The sequence below is a fragment of the Rousettus aegyptiacus genome, unplaced genomic scaffold (assembly GCF_014176215.1).
Source record: "Rousettus aegyptiacus isolate mRouAeg1 unplaced genomic scaffold, mRouAeg1.p scaffold_m13_p_4, whole genome shotgun sequence".
NCBI lineage: Eukaryota > Metazoa > Chordata > Mammalia > Chiroptera > Pteropodidae > Rousettus > Rousettus aegyptiacus.
In genome coordinates this window covers 30,488,214-30,514,130 of record NW_023416307.1, presented here as the reverse complement: position 1 = coordinate 30,514,130, position 25,917 = coordinate 30,488,214, and the positions used below count along the sequence as shown (strand labels likewise).

Genomic DNA, 25,917 nt, shown 5'->3' with positions numbered 1-25,917 from the left:
ACCTGAAAGGTTAGTTCAACTTGCTGAGCAATCTGTTTACTCAAGTCAAGCACAACTCCTAAGAAAGTGTCATTTTCCCTAACTTGCAACCTTTCAACTACAATGGTGGGATGGTAGAATTTACTAGCTGGAAGTTACTTTATATCATCTAGGCCAGTCCTCTCACACTTTAACATGCATACAAATTAAGTGGGGATTTTGTGAAAATGAACATTCTGATTTAAAAAGTCTAGGATGGGACCCAGATTCTACATTTCAAATCAACTTTCACATGATGCTGATGTTGCTGATCTACTGATTATAATTTGAGGAGCATAAAGACTAGGACTCATTTTATGAATGAAGTCCAGAGAAGTGAAATGACAATGATTTTATTATTGTTTCAATGTTTATATTCTTTAGCATAATTTTAAAATGCTTTGAATTTGAAACAGGGATTAAGGGATTCCTAGCAGATGAGGAAAAAAACTAACTTTACAAAATCCTTAGTTTTGTTTTTAGTTTTTAGTTTTCCATGATCTAACCCCATGCTAAAATGATGTCTGTATTCATTGTTATTAGAGAATCACTTTAGCCCACACATAATTTGTTCTTATCACAGTAAATTAATAGACTTGTTATATTCCCATAGAGGCATAACAGTGTACTAAGTATTATGTCATGACATACTCTTTCTTTCTCATTCAGCAACCTTTTATTTAGTCTTAATTTTATATTTTAACTCAGATAAACGCTTGCAAAGATTCTGGTCATGTTCTAGAGGCACCGTTCAGTATGAGGCTAGATTATTCTATCTCCTTCCTCCACCTCATAACTAGAAAGAAAGCTTAAGAGAAACAGGATGGCTTTCTCTATTTTCTGACTCAGTAATTCAAAACTACAACTCAGAGTTCTCTTGAGAGTTAGTTTAATTTACTGAGTTCTTGGGGGAACTTAGCCAAATTCTTTTATCCTTTTAATAGAATTTGAAAACTTCTTATAGTAATATTAAGGAATATTTAAATATACACATAAGTACATATATAAATATATGCAGATATAATACATTTGTGTATATATTACATGTATGCCTATATATTGTATATATTCTGTATATACATATATGTTATATATAATTATATATATACATATACCTATTATCAGGTCTACAGTTTTTCTATTCCTCTAGGAAAGCAAGTAGAGGAACATAAGAGTAAGTTGTCTTATCTATGGAAGGGGAAAGAGAATGAAACTTAGGCCTAATAGTTTCTTATTTTAAAAAATGAAAAACAAAATGGATTATCTAAAAACACAAATAATATCAAGAAACATCTGTTCCATGTCCAGTAGGCACAATAAAATGTAAAAACTAATTTTTCCCCCTGTGTCTATTTGAGTAGTCTATTAGGAAGCCACACATAAACCTGTGATAAATAATAATTCAAGATTATATAACAATCCATAACAATAGACAGTACAAAACAGATTGCTAATTTTGTGGGAGAGCAAGTAAGATCTATTAAAAAATCACAGAAAGGAGTAATTATGTACAGCTAGGGTGGGAGAAAATTTTTTAAAAATCTCTAATAAGCAGTTATCTCAGAAGATAAGTGTGGTATAAAACAGAAGCATTGTCTTCCATCTGGAAAGGACTTTATCAAAAACTAACTGAAAAAATTCTTTGTTAGTTTATAATAGAATATAAGTTCAAAGAGACCCGAAACCCCCCTTGGCAAATTTACATGATGTAGGCCTCAGGCTGCTATTTAGCCTTCTGAGTTCTGCTTTTCCTTACTGGCAAACAAGGGGGTCCATGATCTCACAGACCCATTCTAGTCTACGATTGCAAGATTCTAGGACCCCTTGCAAACGTTTGGTTTGAAAAATTCACTAGACTTGAGCTTCATGTATAAAACTTCTCAACACCTAGCAAAACCTATGGCACTTTGTATTTGTTGGTGAACGCTAGGAATCTGCAATCAGCTTTTCATTCATTGAACATGTTTGTTGAGGATTTACTATATCATAGTCCGTGATAGACACGGAAATAGGAATACAAAGGAACTTGCCCTCAAGGAGCTCACAGTAGCAAATATGTGTCATAAACATTTATTTAAAACACATGATAAGGCCCAAGATAATTCAATTGGAGAAATGATAGTTTTGTCTTTGTTTTAGTTTTAAAAATGATGCTGGAACAATTAGATATCCACATATAAGGGAATAAAATTGATCCCTATGTAAACCATTTACAAAAATTAGCTCAAAATGGATCAAAGACCTGAATGGGAGAGCTAAAATTATAAAACTCTTAGAAGAAGACATAGTCGTAAATCTTTGTGTCCTTGCATTAGGCATTGGTTTCTTATGACATCAAAAGCATAAATAAAAAAATAAATAAATAAAATGAACTTCATCAAAATTAAAAACACTGGTATTTCAAAGGACACTATTAAAAAGTGAAAAGTCATCCCACAGAATAGGAGAATACATTTGCAAATCATATCTCTGATAAGGGCCTAGTATTCAGATATAGAAGTTTTAGAACTAAACAATAAAAAGACAAATAACTCAATTTCTCTTTGCGAGCAAAGGATTTGAATACATATTTGTCCAAAGACATACAAATGGCCAAAAAACATGAAAAAATATTCATCATTAGTCATTAGAGAAATGCAACTGAAAATTACAGTGACATACTACATCACACCCCCAAGTTGACTATAATAATTTTTTTTTAAAAGGGTAATAATTCATGTTGGCAAAGATATGCAGAAATTGGAGCCCTCATATGTTGCTGGTGGGAATATAAAGTGGTGCAGCTGCACTGGAAAACAGTTTGACAGTTCTTCAAGATGTTGAACATCAAGTTACCACATGACCCAACAATTCCAAGAGAATTACAAACATATATCTACACAAAAACTAGTATATAAATGTTTATAGAAACATTATCTGTTATGGCTAAAAAGTGAAATCAACCCAAACGTTCATTAACTGAAGAGTGGATAACCAAATGTGGTATATCCACAAAATGGAATAATATTTATCTATAAAAAAGAATGAAGTACTGAAACATATTATAATGTGGATGAACCTTGAAAGTATTAAGCTAAGTAATAGAAACCAGACATGAAATGCCATGTGTTGTGTGATTCCACTTGTGTGAACTGTCCAGAATAGGCAAATCCATAGAAACAGAAAGCAAATTAGTGGTTGCTAGGATAGCAGGGAAGGGGAAATGGGGATTGATTGCTTAATGGTCATGGAGGTTCTTTTGGAGTGATGAAAATGTTCTGGAATTAGTAATGACAGTTACACAACATTGTGAATATACACTGATGAATTTTATATTATGTGAGTTATACCTCAATTAAAAACAAATACCCAATAAGTACTAGTAGAGGAGTATAAACAGGGTTCTATGGGAGCAGCTAAATCCATCTGGGAGAGGCTGTGAAAGCTGAGGGAAGATTCTGTTGAGCAGAATCTGAAGAATAATGCCAGGTAACAACAGTGGATGGAGAGAGTCTGAAGATGGAACAGGCCAGAACATGTATTTTGGAGTTGGACTTTGGTCTCAAAGCTAGTCCTGCCACTTACTTACTAGCTTTGTGACCTTGGACAGGTTACTTAATCCTGCTAAAATAATTATCTTCATCATCAAAATGGTTAATAATAATACCTACTTCATGGGTCTGCTGTGCATATATCTTAGATATCTTATTACTATATCTTAGGTAAGATTATTTGTAGAACACACAATAAGTATTCAACAAGTGTATCTTCTCTTTCTCCCTGCAATCTCTTCTTTTTGCCATTTTTAGTGGAGTTAATGTTGAGTGTAAAGGTAGAGCAGTGAAAAGACCAAGCTTGTATCTGAATGGTGAGAAATTCAAAGAGGCTTAAATATAAAGGCAGTTAGAAGCAGAAGAAGGTGTTTTAGTGTCAGAAAATAAGGACCTCATAAGCCAAGGAAGCAGCTTTGGATTTAGTCCTACATTTAGTCCTAAATCAGTAAAGTTTTAGGGAGAAGAGGAATGTGAAGATATTTGTTCTTTAAATGAAAGCAGGAGAAAGGGTGGCCCAGAATAGATAAAAATGGTAACTCTGGTACCGCAGGGGAGGATTCAGATTCTTAACTTCATTAAGTGTAACCTAAGGCCTGTATCTTAGAGGCACTTGATGTGGCCTATTTGCTGATAATGAGTTGCTAATAATCATTCAATGACAGATTTTCTATATCTTACTTGCTTGCATCCGCAAGTATTTTGATAAAACAAAACCTTAGACGAGTCCAGCAAAAGAAAGTACTTGCTATGGGGGAGCAGTGCAATTTCCAGTCTGAGTACTATGTGGCAAAACTGAAAGCCTTTGTTCCAATTTTGACTTAAGCAGGTTATGTAACTTGCTGCATGTTTATTTCCCTTTCAGAGAGCAAATGACGACAACTTTAACCCAACTGACTTCAAATATTATGAAAAGAAATAAATATTTCAAAGCTCTTTGAAGTTCATTGATGGGAAGTACCTTTAAACCCAAAATTTCACTAAATAAATAGACAACGAATTATTATTCTTTTCCTGAATCAATTTTTAGTATCCCCACCCCTCTGGCCTGTCTTGCACTTGAACACTTCTACAATTGCAGCAAAAACAAAAAACCTTCTGAATTCTTATTCTGAAACAAATGTCTCTGCAGCATATTGCTGTAAAAGTAAACACATGCACATAGCACATTGTAGTTACAAAACACTTTGACAAATACAATCACATTTAGATTACTTGATTTCTCCCTAAAGATCATCTGGTAAAGATTGCCGTTATCCTTACTTTTGTGATGATAAACTTGGTGTTCGGAGAGGTTACATGAATTATCAAAGAGCTCCGGCTAGAAATGAGCAGAACCAATGCCTAAACTCAGGTTTTAACTCCATATTTTCAGCCCTACCTCTCTTTCTGCATTGAAATAGGCAAAGATTCAAACACACACACACACACACACACACACACACACACACATTTAATTACCTACAAAATATTCCATACTTGTTACAAAGAATAAATTGCTTCTTGGCTCTTAAATATATCATATTAAGACAGAGGACATTTATTGTAGGTTAAGATTAAATAGTATGATATTGGGTAAGAGAAAATTATCAGGTGTTACATGTTTTATTTCCTTAAAACTGCTTCAAATGAGTAACCAAAGCATTTCTCAAAATATGGCAATATCATACGAATTATTTAAATAAAACTAGATATACATTAAATCATCATAACAAATCATTCTGAAATCAATGCATATTGTACTGTGCTTTGCATAAGTATATAGTGTATTTAAAACACTACATAGTAATAATGTTTTTATCTTTCATCCAAAGAATTTAACAATAAACTTTCATAATACCTAAATAAAGAAATGTATTAAACATGTTTTGGGGGGTATATTTTATGGTATTTTGACATCTCGGTGGTCTTATTGACAGAGAGACTACCCCTCTTGGAGCTAGCTAACCTAGAGATAGCCAATGACTTCCCTGTGGATGTGACTTTTATATGCAAACAAACAATCCAAAACTGGTATCCCCAACCACTCCTTTATCTAACTCTCACATACCAAAACAATATTCCCCTAGCCCTAAATCACCCCAGGGCCAGTTACTGGACAACTAGAGACCACCCCTATAGACCAGAGCCTGCCAAAATTATTCAAACTGTCAGTCTCAAATTTGCTCAGACTTTCCTATCCTGCTTCGCTCATTTCTTCCTGCAGAAACCACAATAAAGGCTCTGGATCATTCTTTTTTACTCCTGCCTCTGACCCTGGCACTTCCCCATGTGGTTCTGCATTGTGTGCCACACCCCCTTCTTTTGGGAACTGTAAATAATAAACTCTTCTTTTAAAAGCAGTTGTCTCTGGTTAAAACAAATTTCAGGTACAAATCAAGATAAGTATATATTGTTTCTTAACTAAGAGTAAATAAAGAACTAAAGAAAAAAGAAGGCAATACTCCATCCACTGTGCAAAGGAAGAAAAGATCAAATATACTTTTTTTAATGTGTTAATTACAAGTTTGTTTATCGTCCAACACTTATTTATTGAGAGCTTATTATGCTCCTGGCACTGTGATAGGCACCGAATATACTAATGAGCAAAACAGGTTCGGTCCCTGTCCTTGTGCGTCACAGTTTAGATAGAAAAAATCGGCAAGAACAAATGAACAAACATACAATTACAAACTGTAGTACTTGCTCCAAAGGAAATAAATATGGTGTAGTGACAGAGAATAATGGTGGAGAGGACTCTCTAAATTGATCACGAAAAATATATCCAAAGAAATGATATTCATGCAGAGAATTAAAGGGAAAGAAGGAACTAGATTTACAAAGTATGGGAAAGAATATTCCAGTGTTCAATGGAAGGCCCTTAGGTAAGCAAAGCTTGATGTTTGGAAAACTAAAAGGAAACCATACACAATGACATGGAAAGACATATTGTTAAGTGAAAAAAGGTGCAGAAGAGTATGTTTGGTCCAATGCCATTTTTAATGAAAGAGATATATACACTTATATATATGCCACGTAAAAATCAAGAAGAATATACAAAAGCCTATTAATAATGATCGGGGGCACGGAAAGAGGGGATTTTCACTTTCTACTTCATATATATTTCTGCATTCTTTAAAATTTTGCACAATTTTATATTCAGGATTTACTAAAGCTAAATGTTAAAATCAAATTCAGTATCTTTGTACACTTCTGCTATATAACTTTTCCCCAACTTTTCATCCCTGTTTACTAGCTTTGCTTGTTCCCTACAATGCATTTTGTTCTGCCTCCTGTCATCTCTGGAATTTTATGTATTTAAAGAAACTTATCTATCATAAATAGAAAACTACAATTAAGGTTTAATATAAAACTGATATGGCACTGTTTATTTTAATACATTAAGAGCATATAGGCAAAAATTTATTCTTGGTTACTGACACTAAATATTTTAAAAAATGACAGATGCAAGTTAAAAAATGGATAATGCTAACTTTCAAAAGTAAGGACTACCTTATAATTTTAAAATATCATAACCTTGGGAAATAGAATTGGAGGATTATTTTCCTTTACTTCGAGCATAATAATATGGGACAAAAATAACCAAAAAAAGTGAGCAACAATAATAGCTGTGCTGAGTATTTATTATGCTCTACTGTTTGTATACATTATTTCATTTTTTTATTTCTAACTGTGGTAAATATTCCTATTTTCAGGTTAGGAAACTGGGGATAGGAGATGTTAAGTAACTTCATTCATTCAATGCATATTTATTGAGTACTTAATGTCTTAAGAATTGGAAATACAGTAGTGAACAAAACATGGAGCTTACAACCCAGAGGTTGATGGGAGTAGTGAATAAATAAACAGATATGCACATAACATAATATCTGGTGCATTTCAGTCTTGTGAAGAAAACTGAAGTGGGCTAGGGACAGAAAGTCAGAAGACCATATTAGGGTAGATGGTGGGGAGTACTCTCTGAGCAGAGTTCTGAAAGAGCTGAGGAAGTGAGATCTGAAAGGCACTCCCAGCTCCCCAGCTGTGCAGAGGAGAAAAAGCAAGGCCAGTACAGGTGGAGTAGAGTGAACAAGAGAAAACTCTGGGCTCTTTGCTAAGTGTGATGGGAAGCCTCTGGAGGATTTGAGCATCGAATCAGTGGCATGATCTGATTTACATTTTAAAAGCTTACTTAGGCTGCTGGGTGATTTACATTTTAAAAGCTTACTTAGGCTGCTGGGTGGAGAATAGACTGTAGAGGAACAAGAATAGAAACACAGTGACCTATCGCAGTGGTCCGGTAGCTGGGCCTTGGCTGATAACAGGGGAGTTAGAGAGAAGTGTCCGATTTGGTTTGTGTTTTGATGATTTCATGCATGTTCATGATAGTGTGGCCAGAGATGAGGTCACATTTTAAAGGTGGAGCAGATAGGATTGCAAGAGATTACACTGCTATTTGAGTGGAAGAGCCAGAATTCATATTTGTTTGTCTGATTCTAAAGCGCTGCTTACAACAGCTCTTCTAGGCTGCCATGATGTTAAGCAAACACAAAGCATAAAAGCAGAATGGAAGTGAAAGTACATAACATCTTCAAGTGTTAATTGAACACCTATTCTCTTGAAGTAAGACTGGGGCAAAAGGCAAAAAGCTCTGGACAGGATCAGTAGGCGATCAGAGTTCAAAATTTTCTTTTGCTATGGATTCTTTCTCAGTGTGGATCACATGACATCTAATGTCCCTTACAGCTTTAGTGTTCCATGTTTCTACTTTTTAGCACCGAAGGAGATACATTAGAGATTGTGTACAGTGAGGCCCACAGATATGCAAGGGAAGATAAGACTTATAAGCATATGATTAACATACTGATTATTGCTAGAGGAGATGAGAGGTGGCAAGACTATAGCATGTCTTTTCAGTTTCAATACTATTTGAAGCATTGAATACCTATTGCACATTAGGCATACTCAATGACATGTATTGAACACATCTAGGTGAGGGAAGACTTTGCTAAAAAGTTAAAGAAAAAGAGGAGTTTTTTAGATTTAACATGTTACTTTTTAAGACTTTACAAGAATCTTATAAAGTGTCGTCTCCTCTTTTTTCACATTACAAACCCAAAACTTGAAGCAGTTCAACCACGTGCCTAAGGTAGCTCACTTGGTAATGTAGCTAGCCCAGTATTCAAGTCTGGGTTTGCTGGACTTTTTGTCTCACCACGTAGGATCTTATGAGCGCGATCACAGGCTAGTTGAACCATAGGTCAGAGTGTGTGCTGTATTAACTACCCTGAAAGGGTCCAGCACAAGGTCAGTGCCATAGAATAGAGGTCAGCAAAATTTTTCTGTCAAGGGCCAGATAGTAAGTGGACCATTATGGTGTCTGTTGCAGCTAGCTACTCAGCTCTGCCCTTGTGGCACAAAGACAGCTGTAGATAGTACATCAATGGATGAGCGAATATGTGTTTAATAGGACTTCATTTAGGGACACTGAAATTTAAATTTCATATAACTTTCACTTGTCACAGAGTTTTATTGTCTTTTGATTCCCTCCACCCCCAGTCATTAGAAAAGGTAAAAATCATTCTTAGTTTGAGAGCTGGACGAAAACAAGTAGCAAGCTATGTTTGGCTCGAGGGCTTGTGTTAATCAGTTTGGGCTTGTGATACTGTGATTTATAATAAATATATAATAGGTCTTCAACCCCATTCTTGGCACAGAGCTCCTAAAATCCTTGTAATTTTCTAAGTGAAGACGGCCCTAAAGCTGTGTTTTGTTATGTTAATGAGGTAACTTTTAGACCCCACTTAGAATGTGAGTTGGTTGCCAGGAAACCCAATTATGTAATTATAGTCCCATTCCCTTCACCCCCTGTCTCCAGGGATGGGAGAGGGACTGGAAGTTAAATCAATTACCACTGGCCCATGATTTAATCAAACGTAACTATGCAATGAAGTCTCCATCAAAACCTAAAAAGACAGGGTTCTGGAGAGCTTCCAGGTTGGTGAACACATGAAGGTGCTAGGGGAGTGGTATGCTTGGAGAGGGTTTGGATGCTCAGTGCTCCTTCCTGCATACTTGGCTCTATACACCTGTTCCATCTGGTTGTTCCTGAGTTGTATCCTTTTATAATAAACCAATGATCTAGTAAATAAAATGTTTCTCAGAGTTCTGTGAGCCACTCTAGCAAATTAATTGAACTTGAGGAAGGGATGTGGGAACCTCTGATTTATAGTCACTAGGTCAGAAGCACAGGTAACAATAACAACCTAGCCTTGGTACTGGAGTCAGAAGTCCAAGGAGAGTGTCGTTGAAATCTCCAATCTGTTACCTGTTGATCAGAAGCACTGGTAACAGCCTGGGCTTTTGACCGGCATCTGAAGTGCAGATGAAGGGACAGTCTTGTAGGAGTGAACCCTTAACATGTGGAATCCAATGTCTGGGTAGAGTGTCCAAGAATTGTTTGTTGGTAGGGGAATCACTTCTCCCCTTCATATTGGCAATTGGGCCTCGGAACACCCAAAAGAGGGCTATTATAACAAATACCATAGACTTGTGGCTTAAACAACAAACAATTATTTCTCCCAGTTCTAGACGCTGGGAAGTCCAAGATCAAGATGCTGTCAGATGTGGTGTCTGGTGAGAGGCTCCTTTCCGGTTTGCAGGGGGGTATCTTGTTTCTGTAGCATCACATGGTAGGGAGAGAGATCATCTCTCTCATATTTCTTTTTATAAGGGCACTCATCCCTTTTATGAAGGCTCTACTTTGATGACCTAATTACCTTCCAGAGGCTCCAAATATCATCACATTAAGGATTAGGGCTTCACCAGATTAGAGGGTGGACACAAATATTCAGTCCATAGCAGTATATAAGGGGAACCTGGGCATCTTTGAAGACCTCTGATATCACTCCTCTCTGTAGGTCAGACCTTACAGTGGGAACTGCAGTCACTGAACTGGGAAACCTAAATGCAATAGTAATTGGATCCTAGGGTGGCAGGGGCAAAGTGGCAGGACAATGGTATACTACCAAAAAATTTATACTATTACTGTTTCTCCTTTCATCAAAGGAGATGAAACCTTTTTTCCAGAGTAACTGTGCCCTGGGAAAATGGAAATAATCAGATCTTTTGGGGACTACTGGACACTGGCTCTGCACTGGCACTACATGAGACCCAAATGTCACTGTGGTTCACCAGTCAGAGTAGGAATTTATGGTCAGGTTAGGGTTAGGGTTAGAGTTTTGAATACTAGTCTGACTTTAACACATTCTGACTTGTAAAGCCAATCTGCATGAGGTGACGATATAGATATAGGCCTTAAGAAAGAGAGATCAAAAGAAAGTATTTTGGCTCTTTTATTCCAAATACCCCTTTGACTTATGCATTTGCCATCTTTATGTCTAAGACTGCTTTCTTCATTATTGTTTTTCTAAAGAAAAATTTCAGTAATTCCAATGGACAGTTGACTACTGAGTGTTGAATGACAATGATATCACGTGAGCATGTCAGAAAAAAAAAGAAAAAGAAGCAATATCTTATTTTTAGCATCTACAGGGACTTTTCAAAGGGGACTTTCTCAATGAGTTCTCCCAGGAGTCATAGGAAGGGAATTGCTCTCAGAGAGGAGAATACGGTAAATAAACAATGTTATGAGATGGGGACATAAGGTGAAAGGACAATTTAGCTTATATCAGAAGTGTTCTTTTCCCCTCTTTAGTGAGATTGTGGAACCCAAGATTTTTAAGATCAAGTATACTTTACTTTTCATTAGACTGCATTACACTTTATGAGACTTATATCATACTTTCTCAGTTCTTGAAATTAGTGTGACTTCACCAGCTTAAAAGCACAGGGGCTGGCTCCATTGTGTGGTGGTTAACACGTCCGCTTTAATGCAGAAGGCCTTGCGTTCACGCGCCAGGTGGAGTCATGGACATACCCAGGGTGCGCTGGGCCCCTAGAGTGTGCCTGGGGTGGCAGGCCCTGGGTGCGCACCACAATTGTACAAGTGCGTGGGAGGAAACGCCCCACCTTCAGAGATCCAGTTCTTAAGGGGAGACTGCAACATCCACAGGTCAGAGGTGGAAGTAGGGGAAGGAGGGGGGGACGGGAATTAAAGAAGGGGAAAAAGAAAAAAAAATGCACAAAGAAGACATTGTGACGACTATGCTTTCTTTTTTTTTTCTGTGAAAGGCAGTAAAGGTTTATTATTCCTTGAACTTAAGGTTTCCAAAGCATGTAATGGATGTTTCAGAACACATTAGATTGTGTGGATACCTATAAAACCCGTTCTACTCTCCAGATTAAGACTTCTTGGAAGAAAGGGACTTCTTATACTCACTTTTGTGTTTGTCTCATTCTGACTCACAGTGGTTGCCATATGTATAACCACATTAGCAAACTAGTCTCCATTCCAGCTTGCAGACCACATTAGCAAACAAGGTGGCCCTCCACAAACCAGAAAAAAAGGCTCTCACCAGACACCACATCTGACAGTACCTTGATCTTGGACTTCTCAACCTCTAGAACTGGGAGAAATAACCGTTTGTTTTTTAAGCCACCCAGTCTATGGTATTCTTGTTTGCAATCCTAAGTACTCAGTAAATTCATGCCAAAGACATAAATGATATTCACAGGATAGTCAAGATGATTCCTTAACCACCCACCTGACCAGCATCCAGAACACTTTGAGCGAAAGAGAGGGGACTGCTGGTTCAGATTCCAAACTCTAATGCTTCCCAGGTAATAGCCCTGCAGCCACCACGGCATTTTCTTTCCCTCTGAGACCTAAGCATCTAATAATCCTTTTGGTATTTTCTTTCATCTCACTCTGCAGTTTGCATAAGCTTTGATATATTTTATATATTCTTACAATTTTTAATTTAACAGTCTAAACAAGACTTTTCATATTTTGGTTACAGACCCCTCCCCAAGAGGAAGACCCTAGGCAAGAGAAAGCGAGGGGCTAGAGGTGAGCTTCTGGTATCTAAGTTGGGGAACCCGGTGACTGTTCAGAGACAAGCAGAGCCTGAGTTTCGAGGGTGGAATTGGGAGCCGACGACCCCACGTGACCTCGGGGGCCCGAGCCCACCCCGCCGCTCCGCCCGCCGCCGCCGGGGGGCGCATGCGCAGCCAGTGTTAGTGATGGAGGAGAGAAGATGGCGGAAGCGGAGTGAGTGACTTGCTGGTGACTGATGTCGTAACCGGGGGGCGAGTGGGGCAGCGACACGTCCCCAAGGGGAAAGCTCAGGGCTCTTTCGCGGGCAGTGCGGGGAAAGGGAAACTCGAGAGCTTCCTTATCGTAGAGGAGCTTGCTTGGCCCGTGTCGGGGGGCGGAGGCGAAGTGTAAAGCGTCCAGTTAACCTCCAGGCGGGAGCGCCCCTTCTACCGTCTGGTCCAGGATCAGCGGGGCCCTGCGCGCAGGATCACCCCTGAGACCTCGGCCACTAGGGTTTTCGGGGGGATGAGCCCCTGTGGGCTTCTCAGGCGCTGTCATCCCTGCCAGCGGGCCCCGCGGGCAGCCTTGTCACGGTTGTCCGCGCCGGGGCCCTGCGGAGGCTGGGTGGGCTGGGCGAGCACTGCCAGGCCTCCTCTGCGCTCCCTTCTTTCCCGCCCCGGCGCCACCCTACTCCGTGGGAGACCCGGAGATGTGGAGCTGCTCGCCACCCTCCCCCGGCAGGCATGGAGGAGGTGTCCCAGCGCCGGCCTTAAAGCAGAGGGGTGTCCTGCAGGTCTGACCAGGCTGAAAACACTCTGGAAAGAAAGATCTTTCCTTCAGGTCTCTGGCTGCAGAGTGGATGACTCCCTAGAGGGCCACATTCTTGTGTGGCGGTGTGATGGTATGCATAGTTAGCGACCCAAACTTAGTGTTTCCTGGGTAGGCCTCTTGTGCACCAGGACTGCCGGATGTATTTTGCAGGCTTTACTGTGCGTAGACGGTGGAGTTACAAAAATTGTTCTTTTGTGCCAGGTGTCCAAATGCATTTCAGTGGTTTGGCTGGTTCCGCTCATCGATGTTTAGACTTGTGCCTGAAATTTGGATTCTCTGTGACCATTTTTGGATAATTACTGAACTGCTTACCATTGGGTTTGGATTTCAGGATATGGTTGAGCAGAATAGCACTCTAAAAGGACCAGAATTTCAGCTGAGTTTTTTTTTTTTTTTTTTTTTTTTTTTTTGCATATCCCTGGCACGCAGTTCATAAGTGTTATGACAGCCAGTAATTTGGAAAAAGTTTACATTATCTACCACTTAATCTGTATAACGTTGAACAGTTTGATTTGAGGCTGTAATTTGATTATTGGAAGGCAGTTTTAAAAACTATTTAAAAAACAAGCATCAAGATGTTATGAGTCACTTCTTAATTAAAAAAAGTAAGTGAAGTTAGCTTCCCCCCTTTTTTCTTTCACTTTTCCACTTATTTTTTAAAACATTTGATTCCTTGAAGAGTCTATAAATATTTACATAAATGATATAAAGAACAAAGAAAACTTGGACATAAAAGGACACCATATGGGAGTAATGTATATGAACACAATTAGTGCCCAATTCCTTTGTCTTTTCCTGAAGTAGAAAGTGTTCTTGTTACATTCATGTCAATGCCGCTAATGTGAGGTGGGTCAGATTTTGTTTCTCAGAAGAAAAGGCAGATAAAACCAGTATATTCTCATGTGTGCTTTTTCCCATTGTGGTGCATTTCTAACCCTACAAAAACTACTCGTGGTTTCAGTTTCTAACAATATTGTGGCCCTCAGAATTGACTTAAAATGTTGTTTGACTTTATTCAGATACAGATTCTGTGCTTAGTGGAATTTTGTACAATAGCGAAGTGAATTTGTAATACTGGAGGGAAAACAAAATCAATAAGTCTTGTACAAAAATGCACTTTACTGTCTATACCTGAGGAAAGTGACATAATTCTGCTGCCTTCAAAATTTCAGGCAGTTCTTTGTGAAAAAGATTTTTTGTGAGGAAGTGGGGAAATTGTTGTCAGCTGCTTTTCTACCCAGAGTAGTCTGCTTATAAGAGTTATTAGATGTAGTAACGACAGTGTTGTTAATTATAGGAAAAGCCAGTGATTTTTTTATTAATTTTTTTCTAAGAGAACTTATTTTTAAAGCAAAGCGTATACAGTAGCCACAAATGAAGTTTATTCACTCAAGTCCTTAGACATCTTATTTAACGTATAGATTAGAATGACTTTAATTTGTAATTACTATGGTCAAAAGAATATAAATATTTCAAAGTATTCTGATGTTGCTTGGTTTTTTATTTTTCTAGGTAGTTTAGTATTCTCTCATCACCTGTTTTGGTTTCAAAACACTCATCTTCTTTCAATAATGAAAAGATAAGCTTTAGGCCAGTCTTTATTGGAGTCACATATCCTGAATCATTTTAATTCAAATTTAGTTGGTATTAAGTATTAAATGTGTATATTTGTGAAGTACTTTTTCTAAGTGCTTATGGTGACTGTGGTATTTGTGTTTTGATGGCCACTTTAGAAATTTAGACTATTGCTGATTATGTCTTTCAAATAATTAAATATTCTATGAGCCTGTAGGATAATGCTTTTGCTAATACACACCCTTTGTGTTATTTACCAGATTTAAGGACCACAGTACAGCCATGGATAGTGAATCAAACCCTGGAACATCTGTTTCGACAACAACCAGTAGCACCACCACTACCACTATCACCACTTCCTCCTCTCGAATGCAGCAACCACAGATCTCTGTCTACAGTGGCTCAGACCGGCATGCTGTACAGGTATTTCAGTTATAATGATGGATAGGCTAAGATTTAGGATGTCATTACTTTTTGCTTAAGCCAGATGAATCTGTTGTTTCTTATCCTCCAATAAGTTACACATTGTCCTCTAAATGAGTACAGTTAGAATTGTTAATGGTTGAAACAAGCGAAAAGTTAATAATCATTCTATTGAGAGAGCTTACAGTTGTCAGCATGTAGCTTATACAGTGATATGTTAAAATTATAATTGGAAGGTCTCTAGCTGCTGCTACAATGTGGAGACAATCTAGAGTTCTAACATGCAGAATGTGTCTAGGTTGTTATGGGTTATTTTATATTTAAACCCAAAATATACACTTACAGAGATCTATTCAGGTCTGTAGATGCTTTAAGAGGTTCATTTTAAACCCACGTGGTCTGAGAAACCTGAGTGGAAAGATTCATTCTAAAGCTCTTAGGAGCAGAGTGGGAAGGGAATATTTAACTAGGAAAAGTCTTAGGCTCTTCACTGAGTTGAAAAATGAAGTTTACTTGGTTTATTTATAATAATGGTAGTTGAGGCAATGTGATACTGCATAAAAAGGGCATGTTCTTTGTTTGAATTCTACATTTATGCAGTTTCAGCCTTAGATTTTAGTAGCTTATGTTGCTTTGAGTGAGTGACATAATCTCCTTGAGCCTCAGGAAACTGTAAGATGAGGGTGAGACCATTTACTTGATCAGTTATTATGAAGATTAAAGGAAGCATCTAGAACTGTGTGGGCACATTAAATATACCCAGTAAATAATAATAGCTAATATTTATTGAGCATTTGCTATGTGCCAAGCATTTGGTAAATGATTTACACAGGTTATCTCTTTTAATTCTCACTACACACCTCTAGGAAGTAGATACTGTTATTATGTTCATTTTATGTATGGGAAAACCGATGTTTTAAGTAGGCTAAATAATTTTCCTAAACTCACATAGTAAGTTCTCCTTGAGAGTTGTGCCCTTAAGTACTCTGTGATTTATTTTTTCCATTATACCTGCCTACTTTATAGAATTCCCATAGTTGCATTCTACCCTGAAAATAACTGTGATACAGTCCTCTTCCCATTCATTTTTTGTAGAGTAACTGTCCAAGTATAATGGCTATTTTACTGTTCTGTGTTTTAGGATTCTCAACTCATACCATTGGTAGAATCAGAATTATTAGAGATCCAGTCAGTTCAGAAATTCAAACCAGAATACAGAATTTCTTAATGTTCTTCACCTTTCTCTGAGGCAAGGGACATAGGGAAGAGGATCTAAGTCTTCGAACATACAGATAGGTGATTGGGTATTTTTAATATGCTTATTTCATTCTCTAGTTTTTAAGCTGGATGTGCTAAAAAATAAAGTGTTACTCGGACATAATGTACAGCATAGGGAATATAGTAATATTATAACTTTGTATGGTGATAGAAGATTACTAGACTTGTTACAGTGATCACTTTGCAAAGTATATAGATGTCAAATCACAACAACACCTGAAATGAATATAATATTGTATATAAGCTATATTTTAATAAAGTTTTTGAAAAAGTGTTGCTGGAGAAGTATAGATACAGATATATCTCACAAGTTTGTATGAGATCACAGAATTGTTTCCCTTAAAATGTAGTCAAATCAATACTTATTGAACTATTATTGAACCTAAGTAGTTCTTTAATACCTTCCAGCTTTCTTTTTCAGTCCTGTGAATTCTGTGTAACCTTCTTGTTTGTTCCTTTAGAGGAACAAAATAAGAACAGTGTCCTATATTTTTAATTTGTGTTTAAAAAGTCTCTCTCCCATGAGTATAGCATTGGGCAGTAATGAAAGACTATACTGACAACAGAAAAAATTACTATGATAAAAACATCTGTGAAAGAGATTATTCTAATTTGTTATTTCAGTTTGATTTTAGAATTTTGTTATAGAATTAGAAGAACACAGATTTATCTAACCAAAAGAGACATATTGTTATAATTCTAAATTACTTAATGCTGGGCTATAGTCCCCTGAAGCTAGGGGCCAGAAGGCTACATTGATTTGTGACAGGAATCAGTAGCAAGTATAGCATTTTATGGTTAAGAGATGAGATGTGAACACATGAAAGCAAGCAACCCAAAGAAATATGCTTTCTTGGAATTTGCATAAAGAAATTCCATGGCTTCGTGGTTCAAGGTGTCCTGTCTTAGACCCTCATGCTGTAGGATATGTCTCTGTCACTCCTGTAGTTCTTTGAAAACTCTAGTTTGATGCTGCTATTAGGGTTCTTTGCCATTTCAGTCACTGTGGGCATGATGTGACTTGGGGATGTAGTTGCAGAGGACAGGCATAGTCATGACTTACCAGTACCAGTTTGGACAGATAAAGGATTTTCTGTTGTTAGAATTTTTGACTTTTCTACATTTATCTATTTATGAAGTTTCAGGCTTAGCTTTTATATTATAATAAATATTCATAGTGATTTACTTTTTCAGGAATTTTTAGTAAGAATAGCTTTAGTCTGTGTTGACATGATTAAAACAAGGAATTGCTGACATTTAAAAAAAATTCGAAAACATTTGAAAAATTACATTTGAAAAACTAATTTCATGAAATAGAAATCACTATTTTATGTGATTATTATTAATATCCATTCTAAGTTTTTTAGACATTTAAAGAAAAATACAAAAGAGAGGATAAAAGTCACCTCATCTAACTACCCATTGGTGGTCTTTTAATGTTTTCCTGAATATTCTTTCAAATTTTTTAACATAAAAATGGTATCTAACTCTATACACTCTATTTAATAATCTGCTTTTTTCGCTTATATATTTGGGAACTTTTTTTTTGTTAATACAGATATATCTGTGTAATTCAATATAGTAGCTACTAGCTGTATATGGCTATATTTAAATTAAAATTAAGTAAAATTAAAAACTAAATTTCTTAGTTTCAGTAGCCACATTATAATTGTTCAGGAGACACATGTGGTTAATGGCTACTATATTGGACAGCAGTGATCCACATTACTATTAATGGCTGCAGGATTATACATATTTCTCTCTACATTCAAGCCCTGAATTCTATCAAGTTTTATCCAAAATAGTTATATCAGCTCCATTCTTACTAACATTTGTGAAAATGTCTTATTTCCCAGTAAGTAGTAGTATTTTAAAACTTTTCTGAAAAATTGGTAAATAGTATCCTGTTTTAATTTGTAAGTTTTGACTACTAAAGATCTTTTAAAATGCTTGTTTGGCCCTTTTTTCTTTTGTGAATTCCCTATACTGGATAGTTTTAATTTTTACAGATTAATGAATCCTGGTGATATGTAATTAGGAGAGAACTGTGTTAAAAGCTTGATGATGCAGAATATTAAAGTAGTGAAATTTTAGACTACTTTTTTAATACTTTGATGGTTTGACATTTGTTAAATTGACCTATCACAGGTAATTCAACAGGCATTGCATCGTCCCCCCAGCTCAGCTGCTCAGTACCTTCAGCAAATGTATGCAGCTCAGCAACAGCACTTGATGCTGCACACTGCAGCTCTTCAGCAGCAGCACTTAAGCAGCTCCCAGCTTCAGAGCCTTGCCGCTGTTCAGGTGAGACCGAAATGAGAATTATGAGGCCAAAGCTGATGTTATCTATGGGTAGTTACTAACAATAAATATATTGGGTATTTTTTCAGAGTTCTCAGATGCTTTGTGATTATTTTTTAAGGAAATATAATAGGCTGCCAAATTGAAGCTAATTTTAAAAAATAATGGATCTTTTTGGTTCCACTAGCTTTTGTACCACTGATTTTTATCTGCATCACAGAAATGCTATGCTACTGTCATGATTTTTTGTGTAAAAATCTAGGTACAACAGTGAATGCTTAGGGTTACATGAATTATATTTACATTTTAACAAAAAATGTTTCTTTTTTAGTATGCAGGTAATTTACACTTACTAAAAAAATCAGTATAAAATTGTTTATAAGAAGTAAAGTATCCTTTTTCACCATCCACTGCTGTTTTTCACTTTTCAGAAGTGACCACTATCACAGTTTAATATGTACCCCTCCAGAAATTTTTATATAAAAATATGTATACGCACCTTTCTAAAATCTAATCTTACTATACCTGCTGATAACAGGACGATTTTATGATTAAATGCTTGTTTCTTACAAAATATTTTCATTAATATTCCACTGTTTATTTAAATAAAACTATGTGTGAGATTTCATCTTCAATGTTATTAGAAGAAGATCTCAGTTGAGTGAACCTGAAAAAGGTTTATTTTTGTTGTAAACACCTCCCAGCTGTTGCTCTTTCTTGGTACTGTAATTTTAAATAACGTATTTATGATATGAGTTAGGAAACTGAAACCCGCTGGTACTTGATGTAGCTTTAGTTTCTTTTTCATAACATTGGAGTGGTGATTCCACTTCAAAGAAGACAGAAACCTGTAGAGTAAAACTAATAATGAGTGTAGCTATTAAAATAAGACTAGCTTTTGGGTCTCCTGTTTTCAACATTCAGCTTTTTTTTTTTTTCTTAATCTTTATGGCCAAATCTTGATCCACATTGATTATAAAATGAATTGGTTCATACGTAGATGTTTTGAGTTCTTGTGGTTTTGTGGTATTGTGGTACCAGAAAATTTTTAACTTAAGGTTTTTATAGACTTATTATTAAAGATCTTATTATTTTAGGCAAGTTTGTCCAGTGGAAGACCATCTACATCCCCGACAGGAAGTGTCACACAACAGTCAAGTATGTCCCAGACATCTGTAAGTGCCCTAATTTTTTCCCTAGATTTAGAAATTTTAGTTATCGCTTTCCAAAAGTAAACTGTTAATATTTGCAAAGCTGTTACATTTGTTGAAATGCTCTTTGAGTAACAAGTACCTAGAAATAGGAATGATAAGGTTTAAGAATTTAGAACTAATATTTAACTGAAAATCTGAGTCTTAAAAATATTTTTGTGTTATTTCTTATACAGGCTTTCCCACTGATTATATTCAGATCTTTTGTGATTCTAAGTGGTTGTAAGTGATTGTGGTTTTGAGTATAATGAAAACCTGAAATATACAATGTAGGATTATTAGGCCATGCATTACTGTGACATACTAAGGAATGTCATATCCTTTATAGACACCTAAATGTTTCTAGCTTTTTCTGTGAAATTCACATTTTAGAAATTATACTTTTCAGCTTACACTTACTTGAGTTATCAGGATCAAATTTACAGGTAGATCTACTCAATAGTGTAATTTATTTTGAGAAAGAGGGTAAAACAAAACTAATTTGCTATGTTGCACACATACTGGGAAATTGTGCAGTTTCCTTGTTAAAAGAAATTTAACAGTGAAAATTCACAAAAGACCTGCACGGGTAATTTTCGAAAGAAAGACTTTTTGGTTTTTAAACACATGAAAATATATTTATCATATTATTAATAAATGTATGTAAAACAGCAACGATATACTATTTTCACTCGTCAAATTATAAAACAAAAACATGAGATAGCATCCATTATTGGCAAGGTTGTGAGAAAGTAGGTAGACTCATACACTACTAATGGGAATGTAATTGGTGCAGTGTTTCTGGAGGGTTATTTGGTAATGTGTATGCAAATTTAACCTGCGCATGCCCTTTCATGTAGCACTGTCATTTTAGGTGATGTCATTTACTGACATAATTATGTAAAAATTACATAATTATGCAGATATTCATGGTTTATAATAGTGAAAAATGATAAACATAAATGTCCATTAATTGAGGATTAATTAAATAAATGGTGGTTAACTCATATAATAGAATATTAAAGCTACTAAAAATGCTTTATGTGTGTTTATAGAGAGACTTAGATTTTTATTAGGCATTAAGTTGAAAAAAAGGAGTAAGAATGTCTGGTATGATCTCGTTTAACTTATTTAGGTTATTCAATTTTTCTTTCGTTCCAAACTTTCCGTTTGGTTTTTCTTCCTATCTTCTATTTCTTTGCTGAGAGTACATTTTTTCATTTCTTTCAAATGGGCTCATAACTGCTCATTCAAAACATTTTTATGATGATTGCTTTTCATTCAGTTTGAGGTCTTTTTGCTTTTTGGTATGATGAATGATTTTTGATTGACACCTGGATGTTTTCATTATTATGTAGTGGGACTATAGATCTTATTTAAACTTTCTTTTTTGGCTGGCTTCTGAAAGGGAGCATGTGCCACTTCGTGACTATCATATAGGGGTAGAAGTCCAGGTTTCCCTCTTGGTCTCCATTGACACACAAGGAGGTGTTCTTTGTAATTGCTGCATAGGGGTGAGAGTTCTGGCTCCTCACTAGGGCTCCACGTATGCCTTCCTGGGGGAGAGAGATAGGACTGCCCTGTAACAGTTCCCCATGTGGGCTTCACTAATACTGCAGTGTTGGAGTTTGTTGGTGGTGGTGGCCTATCACTGCTTGGCTGGGGTGAAAGTCCTGGCTCTCTACTTGGCCTTCGCTGATACTCACCCTTTGGAGGGAGTGGGGGTTGGGTGCCTCATGACAGTGCAGTGAGGGGTGGCAGTTTAGGTTTTTGCTGCTGTGGGTGTTGGTGGGGCCACAATGTTTTCTGTGGTGTTTGGCGGAAGTAGAGAAATTTTTATCTAAAAGATTTCTATATTGCTAGGCTGTCCCTTTCCTGGTCATTTATTCTGGAAAGAGCGGTCTTCCATTGGGCCTTTTATTTGTGTCCATCCATCAGTGTTTCTGGGTTATCGACTTCTTTAACTCCAAGTTTGGGTTGTATGAGATGAAAAGAAAATCCAAGGGCTTTACAACCAGTGTCGTTCACTGTGTCCTGAGGTCTCTAGCCAATCTGTTTATCTCCACCTTTTAGGATTGTTTTAATGTTTATATTATATGTAACATGCAAGATTTTTAGTTGTACTTAAGGGGAGGAATAGGGAAAAGTATGTCTATTCCATCTTCCTAGCAAATCTGTAATACACAACAAACTATTAATCAGTGGTTATCTCTGAGGAAGATTAGAACTTTATTTTGTTAATTTTTATATCGCCTAAATAAAAAATATACGATTGCTATCTGAGACAGACAATAGAGCAAAAATGACTCTCCCCTTCCATAGTACCCTTTACCTTGACATAGTTTTTTTGTGTGAAGTTTGCCTGTCTTATTACTGTGCATTTCTATATACTAATGTACATAGATAGCCTATGTTTAATTTTATTTGTTTTAATATAAGGAAGTGCCGTCATTCCATATATACTTCAGAGTCTTTGGGCATTTTCAGCCAGAAAGGATTATGTGGCTGGAAATTGCAGTCATAAGTCTATAAATGACTCAAAGGCTGTTTGTATCTCATTGCCTTTCTCTTTCTTTGTTGTTTTTCAGGCCTGAAAAATCTATGTTAATCCCAGGTGTTTTGACTTTAATTCACTGTACTATTCTGTCTAAAAGAGAAAAACCCTATTTTTAATGGTTTCTAGTTATGGTGCTAGACCAAGTGAGCTGTTGAAGCCCAGTTTTATGACTTCATTCATACATAATATTCAATCCACAAATATTTATTGAGCATTTAATATGTGTCAGCAGCATAACAGACAAAATCTCTGTCCTTATAGAGCTAGAGATAGACAGATAGTCAGCTAGTATATAAAATGTCAGATTGTGCTAAGTACTATAGAGAAAAATAAAGCCAGGAAGGGGAATGGGATGAGGGAATTTGCTATTTTTAATGAGAGTGGTCAGGGAAAGTACTGCTAATAAAGATGACATTTGAAAGAAGGCGAAGGAGGCAAACGTGTTTAAGGAACAGGAAAGAGGGCAGTGTGGCTGGAGTGAAATGATTGGGAGTACGATTTAGAGGTGACGTTAGAGATGTAATTCAATTATGAGATCATAAAAACTTTGGGTTTTACTTGGCATGAGTTTAGAAGCTATTGGAGAGTTATTTCAGTAGGGAAGTGATGTGATCTCACACAGATTTTAACTTAACTATATTGTTGGAGATTAGGTTCTAAGGAGTAAAGATAAAAGCAGGGAGACCAGATAATTGGTTCTTGTAATCTAAGAGAGAGAGATTGATGGCTTGGACCACGACGGTGACAGGTGAGATGAGGAGTGGTTAGCCACATTCTGAATATTTTTTTCTCCAGTATTTTATTATAGAAATTTTGATGTTTTGAAAGTAGAGCTAACAGGATGTGGTGATGGATGCGTGAAAGATGTGAAGAAAGGTGAAGAATCGAGGATAACTCTAATATTTTAACTTGAGTATCTGGAAGGATCTGCTGAAGCGGGTGTTGGAAAAGAAAATCAGGAGTTTGGTTTTGGACATTTTAAGTTTGGTATGTTAGAGACCCACCTGTATATGTTGAAAAGACATTGGATATATGAGTTTGGAGTTTATGTGGAAGGTCTGGTGATTAGTCATGTCTTGTGCATCTTTGAAAATTCAAGTTATGAGTACATGATGACTTCACTATCAATTGTGGAGTATCATGAGAGAAAGTTTGGTAGAATGGGGACAAAGGACCTGGGTTCTAGTCTTTAATTCTATGACTGACTGGTGACATGACTTAGGGCAATTCATTTAATCCTCTTACACCTTAGTTTTCTTTTATGGAAAATTAAGGTGTCTAATTAGATGGTTTTTAGTCCTTTCATCCAGATGTCCCTGGATGTCTAGATCAAGGAGAAAGTGTAAAAGAGATGGTGCTATGCATTGAATTGCATCTCTCCCAAATCCATATGTCGAAATTCTAAACTTCCTGTGACTATTTTGGAAATAGAGTTTTTAAGGAGGTGATTTAAGGTTAAATGAGGTCATAGGGATGGAGCCCTGATCCAGTAGACGTGGTGTCCTCATAAAAGAGGAAAGAAACACCAGAGATCTCTCTTCGCTTTGGGAGGACACAGTGAGAGGGTGGCCATCTATAAGCCAGAAAGAGCTCTTACTAGAAACCGAATTGGCTGGCACCTTGATCTTGGACTTCCCAGCCTCTAGAACTGTGAGAAATAAATTTCTGTTGTTTAAGCCATACAGTCTGTGGTACTTTATTATGGCAGCCCAAGCAGACTAAGATAGATGCAGCTCTGGGCATTATCCTAAGCTATAGACAGAACAGTTCTGTGATCTCTTTGAATCTGGGAGTTCTAGATAAGATTACATTTGAAGAAAGGTTTTTCTAAAAACAAAGTTTGAAAACCAGTAGTTTAGATGTAAATCTAATATTATGTCAGAGTTTCTTAAGTACTTTATTATAAAAAACAGTGCCTGTCATATAGTAGGTGTAGAACATATTTGTTGAAAGATGAAGTTATTGGGCATATAATCAACTAGAATGTGTAATGCATAAAATTTTAATTCTTGATTACTACAAGTTGACCATCTGCAATGCAGAGAATCATTTTAGAATATATTCTGATTGCCTGCAGTTGTGTTGTAGAAGAAATTGTGTACTTTGACCTCAGTGATGAGATTATTTTGTTGCCAGTTATGGATGGGCAGCCAATTACCAGGTACTGTATATCTATCTGTTCTCCAACATTGTGCTTGTTTCCCTGGGGGGTACAGTTGAGTCAAAGTCCCTTCCCCTAGGGACAGTAATATACATTTAAAGAATTACACCTAGACAAATCAAATAGTAAGCAACATAACAGTATATAATTAAGTGATAAATGCTGTGGGAGTTAACAGAAAAGAGATCTTTGGGGATAGGAGTAGTTGAGGAATGCATCTTGTATGGGACTTAACCTGAACCTGAAAAAATATGTAGAGTTTACAAAGGAGAGGATTCATGATGAGCTCATGATCCTGAAACAGTAGTGCTTACTTTCAGGAATTTGTTCCTGAGTAGGATTCTGTGTTGTCTCCCATGCTCATGGGGATAATCTGTGCCAGTACATCCTTCGTGAATGCCCACTTGGTGCCAGGCATGGTGTTCGGTGCTGAGGATTCCAAGTGAACGAAAGTTTTAGGGTACAGTGTATTATAGGATACAGAAATGTAAATAGTCAAAGGACACTACAATAAGTTTTCTTTTAATAGAATAAATATCTTTTAATAACTACTTATAAAGGGTACATGGAAGATAAACTTGGAATCCTTATAGGCCTGAAAATCCTCTCCCCATATCTTTTTAAATAATTATTTTTATATAGATTCTACATTGACAATATGGGAAAATCCTCTCCCCATATCTTTTTAAATAATTATTTTTATATAGATTCTACACTGACAATAATTTTTCTTAGGAAATTTGAGAGCAGGGACCATTGTTTTAAAAATTTTAGTATTGCTGCAGACAAGGGTGATGTTAAGTTTCATAATCATTCCTCTGGGGGCAATTGGTTCTTTCACTTCAGCCTAGACAAATCATTTTAGATTTGCCTGTTCAACTTTTTTGGAGTTTCATGAGGACGCATCTAGATGTTATTGTGCAGGACACTTGTTGGACTCTCTTAGTGTGAAAACTAGGTGTTTAGTGTTCATGTATATGAAACTAAAAAAGTTTTTAAAAATATTTCTTTCTATTTTCTCTGTTCTTTCTTTCTGGAGCTCCTTAACTGGATGTTGGTCTTTCTTGATCCTTCTATTTCTTTTAGCTTTCTACGCATTTCTGTCTTTATCTTTTTACTCTGTTTTGGGATATTTC

At 36.4% G+C, this 25,917-nt stretch overlaps 1 protein-coding gene across 16 annotated transcripts in view; it reads left to right on the top strand.

Annotated features, from left to right (window-relative positions):
* The window catches only part of PHC3 (polyhomeotic homolog 3), a 104,947-nt gene that overhangs the window by 8,779 nt on the left and 70,251 nt on the right, over window positions 1-25,917 (top strand). For 11 of the 16 annotated variants that reach the window (XR_001594758.2, XR_004950511.1, XR_001594759.2 and 8 more), the window contains exons 2-4: window positions 15,132-15,294; window positions 18,721-18,876; window positions 19,971-20,048. Coding sequence is in view for 11 of the 16 variants with exons in the window: in XM_016127527.2 (XP_015983013.2) it covers window positions 15,132-15,294; window positions 18,721-18,876; window positions 19,971-20,048 (397 nt within the window). In the remaining 5 variants the exon portion in view is untranslated. Of the gene's footprint in view, window positions 1-12,614; window positions 12,715-12,738; window positions 13,367-13,386; window positions 13,902-15,131; window positions 15,295-18,720; window positions 18,877-19,970; window positions 20,049-25,917 lie in introns of those variants that run through there. The other 5 variants (XM_016127525.2, XM_016127520.2, XM_036219500.1 and 2 more) reach the window with 4 other exon arrangements.